General features: G+C 48.5%; 7 protein-coding genes across 7 annotated transcripts; 4 read left to right on the forward strand and 3 right to left on the reverse strand.

Annotated features, from left to right (window-relative positions):
- Positions 1-138: 138 nt before the first annotated feature.
- On the reverse strand, positions 139-1,734 carry F5Y00DRAFT_226374 (uncharacterized protein). The gene is made up of 2 exons (XM_048006332.1): positions 1,460-1,734; positions 139-1,366 (listed from the first exon to the last, which is right to left on the reverse strand). Exon 2 carries the CDS (start codon positions 1,321-1,323, stop codon positions 325-327), a length of 999 nt encoding a protein of 332 aa, XP_047868854.1. The 5' UTR covers positions 1,324-1,366; positions 1,460-1,734; the 3' UTR covers positions 139-324.
- A 3,038-nt stretch (positions 1,735-4,772) lies between these two features.
- On the forward strand, positions 4,773-8,548 carry F5Y00DRAFT_226378 (alpha/beta-hydrolase). The gene is made up of 2 exons (XM_048006333.1): positions 4,773-7,144; positions 7,200-8,548. Exons 1-2 carry the CDS (start codon positions 5,440-5,442, stop codon positions 8,147-8,149), a joined length of 2,655 nt encoding a protein of 884 aa, XP_047868855.1. The 5' UTR covers positions 4,773-5,439; the 3' UTR covers positions 8,150-8,548.
- A 525-nt stretch (positions 8,549-9,073) lies between these two features.
- Positions 9,074-10,889, forward strand: F5Y00DRAFT_258183 (SNF5-domain-containing protein; the record flags this gene model as incomplete). Its single annotated transcript, XM_048010663.1, has 2 exons — positions 9,074-10,735; positions 10,794-10,889. The coding sequence occupies 2 exons, from the start codon at positions 9,074-9,076 to the stop codon at positions 10,887-10,889; spliced, it is 1,758 nt and encodes a 585-aa protein (XP_047868856.1).
- A 516-nt stretch (positions 10,890-11,405) lies between these two features.
- Positions 11,406-12,485, reverse strand: F5Y00DRAFT_156757 (DUF1295-domain-containing protein). Its single transcript, XM_048004631.1, has one exon. The coding sequence runs from the start codon at positions 12,328-12,330 to the stop codon at positions 11,476-11,478; it is 855 nt and encodes a 284-aa protein (XP_047868857.1). The 5' UTR covers positions 12,331-12,485; the 3' UTR covers positions 11,406-11,475.
- A 1,371-nt stretch (positions 12,486-13,856) lies between these two features.
- On the forward strand, positions 13,857-15,693 carry F5Y00DRAFT_156772 (uncharacterized protein). Its single transcript, XM_048004632.1, has one exon. The coding sequence runs from the start codon at positions 14,346-14,348 to the stop codon at positions 15,564-15,566; it is 1,221 nt and encodes a 406-aa protein (XP_047868858.1). The 5' UTR covers positions 13,857-14,345; the 3' UTR covers positions 15,567-15,693.
- Positions 15,694-16,247: 554 nt separating this feature from the next.
- Positions 16,248-17,645, forward strand: F5Y00DRAFT_258186 (uncharacterized protein; the record flags this gene model as incomplete). Its single annotated transcript, XM_048010664.1, has 1 exon — positions 16,248-17,645. The coding sequence occupies one exon, from the start codon at positions 16,248-16,250 to the stop codon at positions 17,643-17,645; it is 1,398 nt and encodes a 465-aa protein (XP_047868859.1).
- Positions 17,646-17,877: 232 nt separating this feature from the next.
- F5Y00DRAFT_156783 (fungal-specific transcription factor domain-containing protein) lies at positions 17,878-20,534 on the reverse strand. The gene is made up of 6 exons (XM_048004633.1): positions 20,159-20,534; positions 20,070-20,089; positions 19,914-20,014; positions 19,620-19,847; positions 18,952-19,557; positions 17,878-18,897 (listed from the first exon to the last, which is right to left on the reverse strand). Exons 1-6 carry the CDS (start codon positions 20,226-20,228, stop codon positions 17,979-17,981), a joined length of 1,944 nt encoding a protein of 647 aa, XP_047868860.1. The 5' UTR covers positions 20,229-20,534; the 3' UTR covers positions 17,878-17,978.
- Between the last annotated feature and the right edge of the window lie 445 nt (positions 20,535-20,979).

Below are 20,979 nucleotides of genomic sequence, written 5' to 3' on the forward strand. Positions count from 1 at the left end.
TTACTTACTACTGCTTGGAAAGGACTGAGAGTTATGGACTCACATTTGTTACGACAAAGAAACATGTGAAAGTTGTCGTTCTTTTGTATTTGACCTTATATTTCTCAACACTAATAAATATCTCATTTATATCATCACCTCTCATATCTCATTCATACAATCATAGGCGTATGCACGCGTCTCTAACCTAATCCCTTCTTACGCCAAACTCCAACAAAGTCGTCCCCTGGCGAATCTTAAAGGTCGTAATCCATAGCATCGTTGTCTATTTCCTTTCCCAATTTCCCAAAAATAAAAGTTCAGACTATGGACTATGGACTATCGCTAGTCCAAGCTCTTCTTCCGGCTTTTGCGACCCTTCTTCAAGCCATTGATACCGTCTTGTACCCAGCTGCCCGTGTCGCCTACAGCTTTTTGGCCGCGCTCCTTGACCTGGTGCTTTTCTGCTTCATCATGAATATCCTTTACTACGTCTTTGCCCACGCTCGTACCACTGGCCCAGTCCAGCAGTCCCCAAGCACCGAAGTTACCGCGCCCGCCGCTTGCATAGTGCGTCGCAGTACGTCGTGTGATACCGCCCATGATGATACCCGGTACAATGCTGTAGCCAGACATGGACATCGTCTCCTCTAGCGTCGTCAAGATAGTAAATAAAAAATATGTGAGTAGATGCGGCTGGATGACCATGGCTGATAAGTATACTGGCAATGTGCGATTAAAAAGAAGCGGCAGCGGATGGTCTGTATAGAGCATCAGGGCATATGGGGCGGCGTGCTTGCGCGAGTGCGCGTATGCGCTATGTAGTCTCGCCACTCTCCCCCGAGAGTGTAACACAAATCGGTGGAGGTAATACGTCAGAATCTCGCGCGCGGTATACAGCATCAAGATATGCTTTGCTATTTGCCAGGGGAGTGGCAGTGCCGTACTGGTCTTGAAGAGCGGACGGCGCAGGAATGTACCTGCGCCTATGGATATACCGGCTTGCACAGCGGTACTGAGCGCAAGATTGAATATAGCAAGCAGGATCTGTCCAAGTAAGGAGGCAGCACTTCGCCGAGGTAAAGATGTAGAGCCATAGAACTTGATAGATTCCGCGAGGCTAGGAACCAATGTGTCGAATAGCAGGAAGAAGAGCGACGGCAAGAGCCAGAATACTATTCGCACTGCTAGAGTGCCGACCAACTCGATCCTCAGAGGCGAATGGGATAGGACAAGTGTCGTCCAAGTCATATAGAAAAATAGGAGATTTAGCGAACCCGACCACGACGAGAGCATCGGTCCACCAAAATATGAGACTATCGGAAGAGATAATAGGAGATCCATTTTGTTGGTATTACCGTTTGTCCTTCTCGAGTATACGAACGCGCTAGATGAAGAGATATGTGTTCGGTAAGTATGTATATCTGTATGTCCAGCTATTTAACGACACAGTATACTCAGGGACATGAGACGATAATACCTTAGGATTTAGTTTCTCAGGACTTCGTTGTTCATCTAGAAGCAAAGATAGGTACCTTAATCATAAAAAAATTCATAAAATTCATACGTGTCTTAGGCCTCACCTCTGCCTCGAGTCCTTGATTTGATGCGCACCTGCTGTTGAACAGCTCAATGACGTATGTTGTGCTGTCATTTGGTTTTAAACTTCTTGATTGGTTGCGACGTTGATGAATTCTCGTCTCCCCTGTTGGCTTAGGCGGGGCCGTAATTATTTGGTCAACGTGAAGCCCAAACTGCTGGGCTTCGATGCCAAGAAATACTTGCAGCGGCTTCGATTTGCGGGGCATCTTCTTAACTAAGCCTGCTAGCATGTATGAGGTAAGCTGTTAAGCTGCTAGGGTGTTCTAGGCCAGGCACAACGCACGGGAAAACTCCACTGATAGCTCGATAGCTCGGGTACGGTTGACCAGACTAACAACTGTGCCAAAATGAAAAAAAGTTATCGCACACTAAACTAAAGTTGGTAGGAGGTCACTTGCCACAATTTAGAAAATAGTAAATGTGTACTTCCAAGCCTCATTACGGCTTATTGTAATAGATATATTGATTTAACCAGTATAATCTAAAGGATTAGCCAATTAAATCAAAAGATTTAATTGTCAATCTAATTTTCAACTACCACACATCAGGTATATACTTAAATAACTTTACAATTTTAGCAATTATAATATTATTGCTGGTATCATTTAATAGCCCCAATTAATGCGAAAACAATGATCCAAGTTGCATTTGAATCAGCCTCTTAGTTGTTGTGTTATAGTAGAATCAAATAGCGCTTGTCTAGAAAGGGAAGCACGTGACACCCTTTACAAACATCTCGATGAAGTCTTTTCAATTAAGCTCCGAATACTTTAATAGCAATACAATACTTAATACTCATCGCATAAGCATGCAACTTAGATTATTATTTTCGCATCAATTGAGGCTACAGAATGGTACCAGTTATAATGTTTCAGTTGCTAAAATCGTAAGGTTATTTGAATGTGTAGATGTGGTAGTTGAAATTGAATTGAATTGAATTGATTGAATTGACAATTGAATCTTTTAAGTTGATTGGTTGATCTTAAAAGTGAGCATACCCTTTGTAAGCATATGATATATAATGCTATAAGGTATGTATTTATAAAGAATGATTCATTTTTCCTATATAAAATGCGAAGTACCGTAATAAATCGAGCTAATTGCACTAACCTGTGGCTAACTACCCTTTTAAGCTAAGTTCGCATAACTTTTTTCATTTTGGCACAGTTGTTAGTCTGGTCAACCGTATCGGGTCTTGACTGCCTGAGTACCTAATGTATTATACGTACATATTTGTTAACAATTCAGGTCGCACGTAACATTAATAATAGTTATTGAAAATGCTAACCTAAGGTATTATATCTTCTAAATGGCCGAGAAAATATGAGCTTAGCACCACGTGTAATTGTCACATAAGATCTATAACTGCCGTGTCAGAGTTATTCCATGCAGATGACGAATCGTTGCAGCAGAAATCAGTCTTGGCCTGTTGCGACATCATCATCTTACAAAAGATGTGACAGCACAATTTTCGACATACTATAGTAGACCCATGGCATACTTATCACCATCAGAAAACAACGTAACGATTAGCTATTTGGGCTGATCTTACTCATTGGGTTTTTAGATCTAGTTGTTGAAATTGCAATTTGTTCTAATCCTCAACTATTAGACCATGGACTGTTGGAAGAAGCTCCGTCGAATCGCTATGTTCCGAGCACGGCTTCATGGGAGTCCCTTGCTGCGGGACAATATAGCTTAGGATAGATGATATCGCTCCAGGTTAAAGTCACAGCTCTCAGACGTGGCGTTTGCAGCTTGTCAATATTCTCGGCGCATGAACCCACCGAAATTGAGAAGCTCTGTGCGGCTTTCCGAGACCGAGGACATAATCCAGGGGGGGAAATTCCGAGCCCAGGTCGTCCACAAAATAATTTCCAGTTGATAGATAGGTAATAAAATCTAAGACAAAAAGTTGAGACTCATTATGTTGAGTACGAAAATTTTGTTTTCGTCTCTACGCTCGGCGAGATCGTCGTTAGGTATTTCCACATCATAATATGAACCTATTGGTAAATGATACGGGAGTGACATATCACCTGTAGGACTTTGTACATAGGTTGTCTCACTTGCGAATAGTTCATTTATAAGTTAACGAGGACATTGAATACGAATAAGTACATAGGACACCAAACTAACCTAATGATAGGAATACATCGGATGTATTACATCGATCTATCCTCGCTCCCCACGCCTCCACGTTCCGTGTATGTATGTAGATCTAGGATGTTTGGTTTTTGTTCACATCAACACTTGTAGTGTATGTATTGTACATACTTGGGTAGGGGCCATATTAGCTAGCGTATGAAATCGCACCTAAACTATCAGACTATAAGCGGATTTTGTCATCTTAAGATTCTTTCGAGACATAGTACATCATACGTTTTCTTATAGCGCTTCCGTTCCCGCTTGCTACCAAATGTTGTACAAATAGACGATAAACGTTGAATGTTGCAGCTGTAACCCAAGTCGGTACGACCTACACGACGCGCATATTCTGAAACCGAGACGGAGTTGCACATGTCAATATATTTTCTGTAACTATTCGGATATGTAACCTTTTAATGTATTAGATTTCCTGTCCGCAGTTGAGCATAGCGGAAAGAGACAGCTAGCTACCTGTATGTATGTACCTAAGCTAACTTTTCAGGGGTACGCATGTTAACTCCGACGATTGCTTTAATCTAAATTAGGCTCAGTCTCTCATCAATCTTGTCACTTTTCTGGGCTCGACCTGTGGGGCAAAAGAAAATGGCGATCTGAAAGTAAAGTTTAGACTATCTAGGTACCTACCTAATAAGACCAGCATACATTTTATGATACAACATATTATTACCTCTTATTACATTAAGAAAAGGATTGGAATACTATAGTTGGGAACGTATAGAGTGAGCACATTAGGTTTTTGTAACGTTCGCCCGCTCAGAATACCGCATGCATACAAGTATGTATGTATCACCTGCAGAAACCGCAAGGCACATGCATATGTAATGTCAGGGGGGTACATAAATTACTATGGGATGTATATGGGGTACCTGTGCCCGGTGCTGCAATACATATGTACATGACACATGTATTATTATTATGTATTGCTGCAAGAGGGACCCGAATTTGCACACAGACTTTCCGATCAAAAAGTATGTAAACTTTAGACCTACATGTACCTTACCTTCCCTATCCAATGATAATAAGTTGACCTAATTATTCGATCGCCGAGATGTCCACTTCCATTTTCCCCTGAGTCTGAAATCGACCAAAGTTTTACTTCCGCAAATTACAGTACACGCTACCGGTTCCTAGCATTTTCTTCCCATCAATCATCAATGTGAATCGCGGGTAATCTAGGTATTCTTCAATCTCCATCTCTCAATTTATCCTATATGCCCCTTGTATGTAGTAGTCGGATCTACACTACGAGACGGCCAACCGTTGTGCCCTAGTTGCGATTGGCATTAACTATTGTATGTACATACGGGACCCAGCCTACTAACCTATCTGCCTATGTACAATTTAAGCGCCTCTTCCAATTCTGGGACCTTGGGACCTTGGGGACCTGCAGCGAATACATCTCGGTATTGACCCAACACCCAGCATCCTGCATCCTGCATCCCGCAGCCGCATCCCATCCAGTTCGCCCAGTTCGCCCAGTTCGACCTTCCCTTCTCTGACCTCCACATTTGCTGCATACTCTACCGAGTTGGAGTTGGGTGTTGGACTTGGAAGTTGGTGTTGTACACCGCTTCTGTACTCCCACAGTAATCGGCGACGCACAGGTGAGACCAGTCGCAATTAGGCAAAAACATTCTCAGCCCTAGCCTTGATCGCTGTGGTTCATTTCTCTTCTTGCGTCTAACCGCCATGGACTATGGTACCGCATCCAAGTCAACCGCCGCCGGACAACCGCCCCCTATTCCCCGTCAGAGTCGCCACCAATCCCGGAGGAAGCCAATTGACCCTTCCATGCACTTACATCTTCGTGACGGTGACATAGATCGCGCCGGCGTACCGCCAGCCTCTCCCGAAGTAATTTCATCTCTGATTACCAGTCTGTCTGTCATCTCAGAGCCGGCGAATAAGCATTTCGAGCGCCAAAGCTTGTCTATGCCAAACTCGCCACGCGACGGTAGCTTTGGTGTTGAATACGGAGCATTCCCTGCTTCTAAGCTCGGCCGACTACAGGAGGAGGATATTGACCTTAACGACTTGGCTGCCAGTCCCCCTACCATCCGAACAGCGAAACCGCCATCTGGCTTCTCCCCATTGACTGCCCCAAAGTCGCCACGCCGTGAGTCTTCGGGTGGTGGGTTGAAGTCGCTCCTGCGCAGCTCGTCTAGACCATCGTCAAAAGGTTCCGTCTCGTCGCACGATGACACACGTAGCATAGGCAATCTTTCGATCGAACGTGGATTACCGCCTACTCCCGAATTGCGCAGACAACGATCGCACGACAGCTGGGGAAAGAAGCAATCCCGCAGTCATAGGGGTTTAATGTACATGAGCTCGAAAGAACGATTGCGTGCCAGCGAAACAGAAAGGAAGCGCGCAAGCTCAGGGTCCATTGGTACATCTAACAGTTTAAGTGCATTGTCACCCAGGCCTGACACTATCCTTGCCGAAACTCCGATTCGCGAAGAACCGAGCGATTCACCGATAAAAGAAAGCATGCATGATTTAAGTCCGTCGATCGATACCAACAACGTCCAGATGTCAATTCCAGCTCGCGACTCTTCTTTGCGCAAGACGGGAACCAACGCCAAAAGATCCTCACATAGGTCTTCACGATCGAGAAGAGAAGGCGACGGCGGCTTCGGCGACACTATTCCGGAAGGATCTGAACACGCTACGTCGCGCGATCCATCCCATACAAGGCAACGACACATAACCCGAGCAAACTCGGAGGCTGGCGCTCGGAGACGAGACGATTCTCTACCACCCGAAATGCCACACTCCGCAAGAGCTAGCACATTTTCTGCTAAGAAACCCCAGGAAACCCATTATACGCATCAGCGCTCGAGATCGTATTCAACTGATACAAATGGATTTGAGGATGGTGCTCCCTTTCCGGCGGTAGCACAGAGTAGAAGACGTAGTGCGCATGGAAGTGATCGCAAAGCATCAGGGCGCACGACTCCGGATTTGGGCGAGATAATTAGACCCAAACGAAGCAGCTCACGGTTAAAGCGTCTTTCGGTAGCAGGGCCTAAAAGCCCGGAGCTAGAGAGGAAAAAGGAGGTGGCTACTCCGGAGCCCATGGTGGGGTACGAGCGACCTCAAAGCGCGGATTCCATTGACGATGCTGTCGAGTCCTATTTGTGCTCGCCGAGACTGTCGCAGAAGATCCGACATCCGCAGACTGGCCGTGTCATATCGTTTTCTGAAGTTGGCGATGCTGAAGGCTCAGCAGTATTTTGCTGCGTTGGCATGGGCTTAACTAGATATATCACCGCGTTCTATGATGAGCTAGCACTGACACTGAAGTTACGTCTGATCACTCCCGATCGGCCTGGCGTGGGTGATAGTGAGCCGTATGCTGACGGGACGGCGACACCGCTCGGTTGGCCTGGTATGTCTATGCTCTTGTTTGATATCCATCTTAGGCGAATACTAACAGGTTGTAGATGATGTTTATGCGATCTGCCAGGCGCTCAAAATCAACAAGTTTTCTATCCTCGCGCATTCTGCAGGCGCTATTTACGCTCTTGCTACCGCGCTCCGCATGCCACAGCACATCCGTGGCCGTATTCATCTTCTAGCCCCTTGGATCCCTCCGTCGCAGATGAATGTGTTTGGTACATCTCAAGCCTTACCTCCTACTAATGCAATCCCTACGTCCCAACGAATTCTCCGAGCTTTGCCAACCCCTTTCCTTAAGGCAGCTAATAGCTCCTTCATGACAGCTACCAGCAGTTCTATTACTAGCTCGTTGCCTAAAACTAACACGCGTCGTGGGAAGCGGAAGTCCTCGGCCCCTGCCGGGCGCGACACAGCGGGCTCAAACAATCGCCGAGATATAGCACCTAGCTTGGATAAAGAGAATTTAGTACAGGGCACTGCAGACGGGAAACCACTCCCACTCTCCGCCAGCGAAAATATGGATCGGTATCGCCCTAATGAAAACGAATTCAATCCCCAAAATACCATTATTGCTGCGGCTAGCGACGCTATAGCTGATAAAGAAAGACAAATGACATATGACATGCGACTCACTCACGCGATCTGGGAGCTTGCTACTACAGGAGCCAACCCTGCTGTGGACTTACTTGTCTGCTTAGAGCGAAGGCACACAATTGGCTTTCGCTATGTAGATATTACCCGCCCAGTCACTATTCATCATGGAAGCAGGGATACGCGTGTCCCGGTCGAAAATGTTAAATGGCTTGGAAAGACAATGCGGCGTTGCGAGGTTCGCGTTCTCGAGGGTGAAGGACATGGACTTATGGCTAGTGCTACAGTTATGGGCTCCGTATTGATGGAGATAAGTAAGGAGTGGGATGACTGGATGATGCTTACAAATTCGAACAAACGGACCGACGAGAGAGGCCGAAGTATACGAGCCAGCGCCCGGTGAAGAAGCGAAGAAGCGAAGAAGCATAGTCGCTTGTGATATAGAGATGTTTTTTCTAGAGGAGCATCATATCGTCATATTTGCGATCTGGATCATACTCGGCGCATGGGAGGTTTGCTGAATCACGGCTTAATGGTAATAAGGTTCTTACAATAAGGAATGTTTTTTGTTTTGTTGCTTTATATACCATGACAAGCTCGACAGCACTCTGGGCTCATTACCTAACTTTATAAATTCAAGCGTTGGAGACCAAAGCTGGGCGTTGTCGGGTTAATGAGCATTGGAGAAACGAGGAGGATACCATGTACAAGTAGTAGTTCCAAGTCATAAAAACGACTCGGCCAAGAGTCTGTATACCTACCTAGGTAGTAACTAATGTCTAACTCGAGTCTCCTTTCTGAACTTGGATATAATTTAAGATTTCATGTCGCTACTTCGATATAGTACCTGTACCTGATATATGCACCTAAAATCTTGGTGGTTATGTAGCTAAGCGCACGGACCCATTACATACATATATGTAGTGTTACTACGGATCCGTACCTAGGATAAACTTCGGCTACCCACGTGATCTATTCCTTCCCTAGCTTTTGGGTCTTTCCCATGCGATCAACCAGTCAACCAGTCCAACTCGATTTCGCTGTGGAAATTTTACGAGACGAGACGAGACGCGTTGCGTTGCGCTCCGACAAGACGAACGACCCCCCGGCAAGCTCATGCAAGCCATAAACATATATTGATATTTTAATCCACCCAACTCCAAAACTCAATTCCACTAGGTACGATACATACAATACCTAGTATCTAACTTTCTAGTTGTAAATATTGTTTGTTTGGCGCGTTGCCAGCCTTCAATTATCCCTTCCAACTTGTACTATCAGCATGAGATGACATAGAAAGGCTTAACTGCGAAAACTGCAACACAACATGGAGGCTAGAGGTACTCCGCAGGCGTTTCTCTCGTCCTACGCGCCGCGATTGCGCGTTTACAATAATTCTCTCCTCACTCCCGTAATTCATTCCACCGCACCCACCGGCCCGGTATCGCGAACGACGAAACGTGGCACTACCGTAATTAATTATGCCGAAGACGGATATGACTACGATGATGACGATGACGATGACTCGAGACGGCGACCTACGGGATTGCGCAGTCTGAGACGAGAAGACAGCGCATCACGGATAGATCCGGGCGACAAGTTTGGGAAGGAGACGAATATGCCCGTTGCAGTTCAGGGTATCTGGAGGGATTGGATGCTGAAGACCAAGAATCGATCAGATCTAAACAACCAGGCCCAAGCTGCCATGCCTGTTACTCTTATTCCCATTCGTATCGACGTCGATATTCCTGCCTTCATGCCCTCCGCAGCCTACCCTCTGCCTCGGGGTCTTAACCAGCCACCTCCTCAGATGGACCCTGCGTTATACAGGATTGGCGACATGACAGTTCCCTATAAGCTGAGGGATATTTTCTTATGGAACTTACACGAGACTGTTATGACCACAGATCAATTTGCGCTCAGCCTCGTTCAAGATCTGGATCTTCCCAACCAAGGCGCTATTGCTGCCGAGATTAGTAAACAGATCAGAACCCAACTAGAAGAGTACGCAGGTGTTGCGCTCCATCCACTTTTCCATTCGGAAGGTAAGGCGCCTGCGAATGGCGCCGGGCTAGCTCCTCAGTTGAGCTTCCGCGATACCCCAGCAACTCCAGCAACTCCTGTCCCTAATTCAACACGTGCTCCTGAAACTCCGTTCCGGAATAGTCTCGATGCCGGGTTTGATACTCCGAAGGGTGCTCGTTCGCAGGCTCCCGAAATAACAGCCAGTGCCACACCAATTCCCGCCGACTCGGATGAACTGAACCCCGACGACACCTACCGATGCATAGTTTCCCTCAACGTGAATCTTTCTTCCCAGCTCTACACGGACAGGTTCGAATGGTCGTTACTCCATCCTCCTGGCACAGCAGAGGCATTTGCCAAAGTCACGTGTGCGGATCTGGGCCTCGCTGGTGAATGGGTGCCCGCTTTAACGCATGCAATATATGAGGCAGTATTACGTCTTAAAAAGGAAGCTTGCGAAGCCGGCGGTCTCGTGGCGGGATGGGGTGGTATGGGGACCGAGTTTCCCAATGACGCTGCTCACGGCGCTGATGCCGGTTGGCGGTATGATCCCGAGCATCTCGCAGACGAGTGGGAGCCTAAGATCGAAGTGCTGTCGAAGGAAGAGATAGAGAAGCGAGAGGTCGACCGAGAACGACAGATCCGACGTCTTCGCCGAGAAACTGCTAGATTTAGCAGTAATGCCGGCATGATAGGTGGCGTACCAGGCTTAGGCTTAGGCTTCGAAGTTGAAGAGGAGAGGATGGGACGTGGGGAGAGGTCGAAGAAAAAGAGGAGATTCCGTAGTTTGAGTCCCCTCGGGCGATCTGGTACTCCAGGTGGTAGGAATACGCCGGATGTTGGATACGGCGGAGGAGGGGGCGGAACGCTCACCGACCAAGAGAGGCTTAACTGGCGCTGTACCCACTGTCGTATCTGGGGCACGAGCGTCTGGGCAGTCAGAGATGGACCTTGGGGTCCTAGGGTAAGTTACATTCCGATCTTTTACATGTGCATATTCACTAACAACTCGGCTGGTATAGTCCCTCTGTGCCAATTGTGGTCGATTCTACGAGCAAACCAAGAAGCTGCCTCGGTGGACAAAGAATTTACACTTGGTGGACTTGCGTCCATTTTAGGGTGATGGAGCTCGCGACCAGGCTCGCGACCAGACTCGTGAGTCTCCTAAAAAGAAGGACGTGCCTCAAACTCAAACTAGAGATCGAAAGAGGAGAAGAACCGGAGGGTGATTTTAGTACCAGGGTTGCGTTTACGAGAAAAGGCGTTTCTGGACGGAAACTTGCAATATAGCATGGGGAGTTTTTCTTTTAATCACCTGCCAGGAGTCGTTGGCTATGGTCTATACCACTGACATGTCTGCTCGGGCGGCGACGCAGACAGCTAATCAAGATCACTTCGCTTTGCCGCTTGGGCTGTCTCGGGGGCAAATATTGCATTTTTTCTGTTGGTCGTATCATCGCCGCCCGGATTTGTATACTAGATTACAGGTGCGCGCGAAGGCTACAAGGAGACATGATGGAGAGAACTCCGTCACGTTAGGGAAATGCTCAATACCAAAGCACTAATTACTGCGCCAATCATGATGAATATCTCGCATTGTTACATATCCAAGCCCTTCCCAGAAACACACACACACACACACACACTACATGCCAATTTTTACACGGCTACCTAGGTGGTTATCTATCTAGATATACAGTCGCTCTAGTATATTCCCGGGAGGATCTTGTAAGGCACCTCACGCTTGAACTGAGCCCACTGCTCCTTATACTTGTTAGAGCAGTACTCGTCTAGCACGCCGGCAGCACGGTAGCTCAGATCCCACATCTGCCAGGCCGTCATAAGGAGCCCGCCGACCCAGCCGGTAGCCACCATGGTGTACCCGCCGCGCCAGAGCGAGTAGCCGAGGTAATTGACGTGGCGGGCCCAGCGCCACACGCCGACCTTGCACACCTTGCCCTTGTTCTCGGGCGCGTCCTTGAAGGCCTTGCGCTGCGCCTCGGCGACGGTCTCGAGGGTCAGGCCGAAGGCGTACATGGACAGGCCGAGGAGCGTGCTGACGGGGATGGCGACGGGGGAGGTGAAGAAGGGCAAGGACACGGTGATTTGCGGCTGGGAGAAGAGAGACGAGGTGGAGGGGGCGAGGAACAGGAGCGCGTTGGCGCTGTTTATGGCGGTGTTGTACAAGGCGACGGCCAATGCGGCGCCGGCGGGGAAGGACTCGTACGAGAGCACGGTCTGCCAGTAGATCTGCTTGGCGGCGGAGCCGCAGGCGAAGACGAAGAGGAGCGCGTTGGTCGGGTGGCCTAGGGCGTCGAGGAGGGGGATCCCGGTGCGCAGGACGGCTGGGGGCGCGGTGGCGGCGCCGCGGATGCCGGCGCGGGCTAGCAGGGCGCTGCCGAGACCGGCGGGGGCGAGGAGAGCGTGTTGCAGAGGGATGTCCAGCAGGCGCAGGCCGACGAATGTCAGGGTGCCCCAGGGCGTGGGGGAGCGGTCGCCGCGGTCGATTAGGTCGATTTTCTTGTGCCAGGGCTTGGAGTCGGGGTTGGAGTCCGCCATGGCTGTTGATGTTGTCGGTGTAGATGTACTATGGTGAATGCTATGGTGATTTTATTTTTATTTTTATATTTTCTCTTAACTATATCACGACTCTGACTTATGTGAGAAGGATGATTGGATTGTTATTGATAGATTTGATAATGATGTATTACATAGATAAATAGATAAATAGATAGATGAGCTAAAAACACTACGGACGGTTTGTAGCTGTGGACGTCCGAAGGCATCATGTTGTGCAACCACCACGCGTCATGCCGATTCCAACTTAAATCGGCGAGGGAGAGAGATCAATTGGAGAGGCGTTTTTAGTGCAATGCCATGGATAGATCGAGAATGTCGCTTCCTTGAAACTAGATCGTAGCGTGTTTACCTAGATGTTGACGGACAATCAGATCTGAGTAGGTTATAATCTAATTGTTGTATTTCCAAGCCTGCATCAATAGACAAAAACGATAATTACCTAATTATTGATGGTAGATCTCATGTGGAAAGGTAAGGAAGGTAAGGTAAGGTACGGCGAGAAGCTCATGTGGAGCTCCGTAGATCGATGACGGCATGTCTTTGAAATCGCAGGTTTAAGGTTTGCATACCCAAGGTAATGAGTGATAAGGTTTACTTATCGGTCTATTATCTCACCTTAGCAGCGATCTTTAAATAGGTAACGACGGTACATAGTAATGTGTAAAATGAGAAATCTTATTACATCCCACTTTTCATAGATCGTTTCAGCTCATCACTCATTGCTGAGTGAGTGGGTGAGTAGGAGGGGACCGAGGTCCAATTATTAACTTCTCCCATTTCACGATCTCACACCTATGCAAACACAGGCGTCGAATCTGCATGTCAACTTTTAGTCTCTCCGCTGTCCGATTCATATCGCGATTTGCGGGAACGTGCCGCCATTCCGGGATAGAACTCGGTGGAGCAAAGTATGCCCTAAGCCGGCTATGGCGCCTTGGCTACGAGGTAGGTACTGTAGTGTACCTCGAGGATTTTTATAACCCATGTTCTCTTCTCGTAGGTTAACTTATAGATCGAGTATAGACAAAAAATCGAAGTTGAGCCATAACGGCCCAAGTAGACCCCGCTACCTCAACAGAATAAAAATATAAGAAACAAACTTGTGACAGAAGCCCCGCGTTAAGTAAAGTGACTCCTCCTACATCGCAGAGTGGCATCTTCACATCCTCATGCTACACAATCTATGCACCTACGGGCCCGCTCGGCCGTCCCTTATACGACGGCGAGCAGTATAAAGACATCGAATCGGTATTATATCCCGTCTTAGTCAGATGTGTATGGTTACAAAGCTATACCAGTTAGGAATAGCCGAGGCTCGTAGCTTCTTTTTGAAACCCATTACAACCACAGCCAGAACTAACTATCACGTATGTGCTTTTCGTTAGAAATTTACCTAAGGGTTACTAGGTAAAGGCCGTGGGGTGCGCTACTGTTCCTTATCCCGGCGACTTGTTTATGTATGTAGTAACCTTATCTATGCCCCTCATATTGACCGCAGCTAAATCTTATACATAAAGTGTTTGAGAGACTGCGTGAAGGATTGTAGGAGATGTGGACATATTTCGAAGAATTTAAACTGAGAGCTACTTGCGGGTTAAATATCAAGACGCGGCGGGAGCGGAGGTGGGGATACTACTGATTTTCATCCCACCAACCTGGATGGGGCTTATAATGTGATATCTCGATGTCCACAGATCGTTGCTGCTTGCAAAACACCCTGCATGTAGAACATCCAAGATCTATCCTAGTGTCTCCATGATGGCTTTCATTGGGCTCCCCAGAAGAGGGTCAGACGACTCGGCGGGCTCCAGCTGCAACCTTCTCTAATGCAAGGCGAATGTGACGGTAACGGGTTAATACGTTGAACCACCAGCCAGTCTCTCGTTTATATAAACAACCTCGAGGTTCGATGGGGGTGGTATACTGCCAAGCAATTCTCGTTGTCCTCTTTTCCCCTTTCAGCCTCCAAAAATAAACCCCAGAAGCATTCCAAGATGGCCGAAGTCCCTGTTATCCAAATCCTCAACAAGAAGGATTACTTCAAACAGGCCTTGGTGCCTATTCCCGACCCCCTACCCCCTCTAGGGGAGTCGTCCCTACGGATTCGGACGGAGGTCATCTCTCTAACCTCTAACAACTTTACCTACTGCAAATTGGCCGACATGGCCGATTGGTGGGGTATCCACCGAATCCCGCCCACGGCCCCGGCACCATACAACGATGATTCCGTTTACGGCCGTATCAGCGCCTGGGGCTACGCCAAGGTCGTCGACTCTACATTTCCCAGCGTTCCCAAGGGAAGTTACGTCTGGGGATACCTCCCTATCGGTACTCTGCCCCTAGACTTCCAAGTCAGGGAGACCGGCGCCCCAGGCCAGTTCTTCGTCACGGAGCCGTACCGGAAAAAGCACCTGAACTTGTACAACCACTACTTCGTCTTCCCGGAGTCCACATCTAAGGAAATTCAGGCTAAGACCGATGCCATCGCCTACGATGCCTTGTTCCGCGTCATGCACCTGACAGCGTTCCTCATGGCCGAGTTCATGTTCTCTCAGGACCCCAAGCAGTCCGTCAACCTAACCCCGGAACAGGCCGATCTGACAGACGCCACCGTCATTAACTTCGCGCCCGGCTCCAAGGTCGGCCTAGCGTTCGCGCGCGCCCTACGGACAAACCGTACGGCGTCGAAGCCGGCACGCATCGTGGGTGCCGCAAGCGAGTACTCACAGGCGTTTGTCAAGAGCACAGGCCTATACGATGCGGTAGAGGCGACGAGCGCGGACCCTCTCGAGGTAGCCTCGCGACTAGGCATCTCCAAGGACAGCAAGATCGTGATCGTCGACTTCGGTGGACGTAACTATGTGCAGTGGAAGTGGGCAGCAGCCCTGGTATCTGCGTACCCGCGGGTGCAGTTCATCGTCGTAGGCGCCGAGGTCTCGGAGCCATCGGCCGCAGTGGCACCCGACGGCAAACCCCCAAGCAACCTCGACATCTCCCAGGTCATGGCCGACACGCAGCAGAACCAGGCTATCGCTAAGTTCGGCGAGAAGGAGTACTACGCGCGCGCGGACGCGGCGTGGGAGAGTCTCCGCAAGGAAGGCATCCCCGGTGTTAAGCTCGTCTGGGGAGAGGGCATGGAGTCGGTTAGGGATGCGTGGGATAGGTTTGCTAAGGGTGAGGTTTCTTCGGAGGAAGGACTTGTCTTTAAGATATGAGGGGACAGGAAGGTCATTAATAAGCTATGATAATTATCGAAGCTACAAGCTTGGGCGAGGGTGAATACAGGTACCTATGTATGACCTTCTCACCTATCGAATTCTACAACTTAGAGCTTAAGTACCTAACATATCAATTAAATAACGTAAAAGAGTTCTTTATAAATGCTAACTAATAGTGTTACCCCGTTATAGGTGCCTCGTAGGTAATTCATGTTGAACATGTGCGTGCGTGAGTTGATTTGCGTGTGTGACTTGATGTGCGTATGTATTGATGGTTATTGCCCTGCACAGATAGACTTTAATATCGTCGTGGAAAGCACGAAATATATTGAACTTCAACGTTCTTGAGGCAGGTATTTTTAACCTGTGCTTAAAATTTGCTAACTTGGGCAATAGCTACCTCCTAATGTACCTGGGTTTATCCCATACATCATCATACCCGTTTGTCTATATGTTTACGTAGTAGGCACGATCCAGGGGTGACACCCCATCGCCGTTGTTGTTTGAAGTCGTTGCTGTTTATATTGCAAACATATACCTTAAAGGAAAGCGCGAATTGCCTGCAAAGTGTATCTATATAAGATCTATCACTTACCTGCCTAGACATTAATACCCACCAACTTTTACACAACATCATCTTCATGAAATTTCTAATATCCCCCAATCTCATATAGCACAATGAAGAGAATTCCAGAGGACGTTATCATAATTATTGCTTCTTTCCTTCCATACAAACGTCTCGCACCCTTCGCCACGTTGTCACGGCCATGGCAGCGAGCCATCGAGAGGCGCACATTTTCGACATTATACATTAATAGCAGGACTAAAGACATATATGTCTTTGAGCGTATAGTCTGGGCTAATCATATGCGCCGCAGGTTCCTGCGGTACCTCACGTTCAGCATCCAGCTATACGTTGACAGGGACAAATTCAAGTCTTCACAGCACTGGCAGCAGCCTAGCGCGTACCTGACATGGAATTTGCGCCGCCTCTTCCTCATTCTAGCAGAGAGCGGTGACGACAAGAAAATGACCCTAGAGTTGGACGGAAAGATGTATCAAAACATCCAATACGATGAGCCTCGGTACCCTCCCCTGCGCCTTGCGTTAATCGGCAATGCCGACCATTTCCCAATAGTGAAATGTGTGTCAGAACTAGTGTTTTTCATGGATAATCCAAGGATACGAATAGCGCTGCGCGCCGCCATCAACATCGCAAAAAAGTTACCGTGTCTAAGACGCATCGATATTATGGGACAAAAGGGATATGCCATAGAAACGTACGAGGCATATCAGGAAGATCAAGCGGTGCGTTGGGGAGATTGGCATAGCTTAGCTGATGCTCTAGTTGAGGTTAATTTCCTCTCCGGCACAGAGTGCCGAGAGGTGACTCTGTTGCTAGAGAGTTATGACCCGCGTGCATTCGAAGAAGGTGATGGATGGGTTCCTAACAGAACGAGTTTGCTATCATACGATCCTCTCGGAGCAGCTGTGCGTACGTGGTCGTACAATCTCGTATCCCTTCGTATCAGCGGCATCTTTGACGGCTCGCTTTTCTGGCCGAGTAAAAGTGAGCGACTGGAGATGCCTGTGTCACCCTGGCCTCGCCTAAGAGTATTCGATGTGCTCCTAGGATTGATGACGCCGACAGGAGGCAGGTACTTTATGAAGCAACCCGACAGTCACGGGCGAAACGTACCCTGCGAGGACACGATGCAGCCGTTGTTCGCAGCCTGGGCCAAGGCGCTCGAATCCATGCCTGTCCTGGAACATGCCGCAATACAGTTTCATGTAGACTGGGACCTGGAAGAAAGTTTGAACAACTGGTCGGTCAGTGTTCAGGGACCTTGTACCATGATCGATGGCATACTACGCCCTTGGGCAAATGAATTAAGAAGACATCCGGATAAATCAAAGCTTGTCTTTTGGAATACTAAAGGTTGGCGGCCTGAGAACCTGATCGTGGGGAAGCTGGAAGCGATGCTTAAAGATAGGTTTCCAAGCAGGGAGATGATCACGATTGAAACCTTCTGTAAACGTCCTTTCCGGATAGATGAGTACCCTCCATCGCCTTGACACACGATGTATACATTTGTGTGGACTATGGGCAAGATGAGGCTTTTTGTGGATTAGCAATTATAGTACCAAAGGCTAGACAATCCAGTTCCGTGCTGGACCATGATATGGGCGAGAGGAAGAAGACTTAAATAGTACTATAAATCATAAATGCCTAATGCCGAATATCCTCTTCCCTCCCGTTCCTATAATAATAGAATGCCCGAAGCCAGACACCATGCTAATTACGGACCGTCTCAACGCCCTTCCATGCAAACATGCCTCGACAGACTAATAGTATCTCCATACCGCTGAGGTCGTTTTATATTCCGAGGAAACCAAGGTTCCTTTACACTACTCAAACTTAGCTCCCCTCGACCCTCCCGAACTCCCCCTCATCAGAGCCTCGACATCAACACCCACCCACTTCATCTCCCTACCCATCGGCGGTGCCGACACGTTCTGGGGCGGCGTCGAACGTTGCTTTATATGCTTTCTCACGCGCAGGCGGTCTACCAATTCGCCCGAGATCATCTCGAAGCTCTGCTTCAGGGCCACGGACGTCTCCCAGCGCTCGCCGTACTTCCCGAGCGTGCGTGTGGTCTTCTCTATGCACGCCAAGCTTCTCTCGACATTGTCTACGCCGGGGCCGCCGGGGCGCGAGGGTAGAGGGGGCGGCTGCGGTTTGCCGACCTCGACGAAGGGCATCGGCGGAGTGACGCCTGCGAGGAGCAGGTCTTCCGCGTCGCGGAGGACGGCGATAAACTGGCTTGCCATGAAGAAGACGCGCAGGGCGTCGTGGTATGTATAAAAGGCGGTTTTCATCTCGCGGTGCGATACGTCGTATATGCGGTCGAGGTACGCGATGGTGTGCTCGAAGATGAGTAGCCGGCCATAATCGGTCATGTGAGGTGCTCTAGCTGATGGCGCTATGCAATAGACGAAACTGTATCGCAGCTCAAGGTCGAATAACTCCCTCATGCCGATTGGTAGGGTGGTAGGAAGCGTCTCGGCCCATTCTCTCATATCTTGACACATTTGCCAGATGAATGAGGATGCATTGTGTAATGGGGTTGGCTCTGCTTGGAAAAGCGCCTGGTACCAATGGGACTGGGCTCGTCGTAGTTGGAAGAGCAGGAATGCAGGCTCAGAACCCGAAAGAATTTTGCCAGTGATGGATGCTCGGCGGCTGAATGATGAAGGCCGAGGCCAGCCAACGTTTGTTGATGCGTCAGTGAAAGAGAAGGCGCGCGCATGGACCATACTGATAGATCTTACCCAAAGAGTTAGCATCTCTTATACCACAAAAAGGGGTAGAATTGCATACCTATCTAATGAATAAACGCAGTAGAAGGTCTTCCGCCTCATATCCAGCACGGCTTTGTCTGAGAGCTGTTCCGGCGGGGGATCCTGGTGAAATCCCAGGTCGATTACTGCTCTGGAGGTGAAGCCGATCAAGTGCCAGCTATCGAAATGAGCCGGATCTAGCATAGAGTATTGAGTGAGTAGAATCAAAGATTGAATCTGTGTTGTGTAGCCTGGCATCAACGCCCTGTCTGCGTGTTGCAAGGCTTGAGCCACAAAGCGTAGTCCATTACGATAGTAATTATCGTTCTTCGTTTGGCTCTGGGCGGCGGACCCAACGGCTAGCACCATATATACGAGCCAATAGTCAACATCTTTGATTGCTCGCTCCTGAAACGAGTACATTTGCTCAAGAATGGTGTAAAGTGTTGTTTCAGGGAATGCAGGAAACAAGGAGTATATATTTGTCATGTAATATTGAACAAGAGCAACGGCGTCCTGCTTAGGAGGCAGAGTTAAGTCCACGACGTTTGGAAGCGGGTCGTTAGAAGCGGCGGCCAACACGAGGCGTGCAAATGTCATGTTGCTCATCGTGGGTTCGAAATCCCTTGTCGTAGCATTGATCGACCTTGCCATTCATTATTAATACACCGCCGGTATAACCCAATACTCGGCAGCAAAGCGACTTACAAGTAGCCAAAGTCAGACATCAACGAATTGACATCGGACATTTCTCGTTTCCTAGCAGCTTTACGGTATATAGCCGCTTTAATGAGAGCAAGCGAATCTTTCCGGTCAGGCTCCGGCTGCGCTGGTGATACCTCGGACTCATGCTGAGCGACAGACGCCTTTCTTGATCGAGCGTACGCAAGTCGCTTTTCTAGCTTCTCTATGCGGAGTTCGAGCGCAGCGACGTAGCTGAGCAAGCCGTGTTAGTAGAATGATAAGGGCGCCTATAAATAAAGCTGAGCCGAGATTCCTTACCTTCGTTCCTTGCCCCTAGCGAATTGATCGTTGGCAGCCGAGCATTCTTTCTCTCGGCCAGCCTTCTCGCAGGCAGTACACGCCGGCAATTTCCCATCACACTGGTAATATCGTCATCAGCACCGAGATTAATATATTGAACGACGGCTAGACTACCTTGACTTTAGCACTTCGACCTATTGATATCTTAGTCTTGACGTTCTTTAACTATGCGTAGGTTCTACATATGATGCGATAGTACTGACATCTAGAGCAAGCTGACACTGGTCGTGACACCCGTAATAACGGGTTATCCGAGAAACTTGATCGCGGCATAGTGCCCGTCTTCAAGCGAGAGCTTAGGCGTGTATAGCTTCCCGGTTGTGGTCCCTGACGTCCAGGGTCTTCGGGGTTTTTTAATAGTATGAAATAGCGTCAATTCAAGTGGAGATCGTTTCCACAGTCGTGATAGCTACGTGGGTAGATTGGCGGATTTAGATTAATTGATATATGTACGTATTATTGGCAGCGGGCGACATGTGGCGTAGGAGTCGTTAAATTTAACTTCTTATCCCGCTGACGAAGAGTTATTGCTGTCTGGGAATGATGTTATGGACCATTGAAAGTAATAGTGGCGGTAGTAAGAATTGAAGATTCTAAGCTTTGCACGTGGATATACCGCCTTCAGAGCCTTGGGGCTCAAGTTGCCCACGAGTCGAGCGAGGAGGCTTATTACTCTTTTAGTGGCGTTAGTAATACGTCTAGAGAAATAGCTACCTTGTAGTTAGTGTACTATTAAACAACCTCTGTACAAGGAGCCTGGATGGGCTAGACCGTCACCACTAGGTACCATAGAAAATTGGGAGAGGATGTGGTGGTATGTGTACCACAAACTGTGGGGGTTTCCGCCGATTTACAATTTAAGAATCATTGTATCATTGCATAACCCATGGTTTGGCGGCTCCTCCTGGAAGCTTGGTGCGGCTTAGGATCTAATCGTCAACGATTCGCGGGGTCCCTTTCTTTCTTTGGTACGTCAAAGGAGCCCAAAGATATTTGTTTGAACTTTTGCTATTTCTGTCGCAAA

This window comes from Daldinia vernicosa (genome assembly GCF_022497035.1).
Source record: "Daldinia vernicosa strain CBS 139.73 unplaced genomic scaffold F5Y00scaffold_5, whole genome shotgun sequence".
NCBI classification, from domain to species: domain Eukaryota; kingdom Fungi; phylum Ascomycota; class Sordariomycetes; order Xylariales; family Hypoxylaceae; genus Daldinia; species Daldinia vernicosa.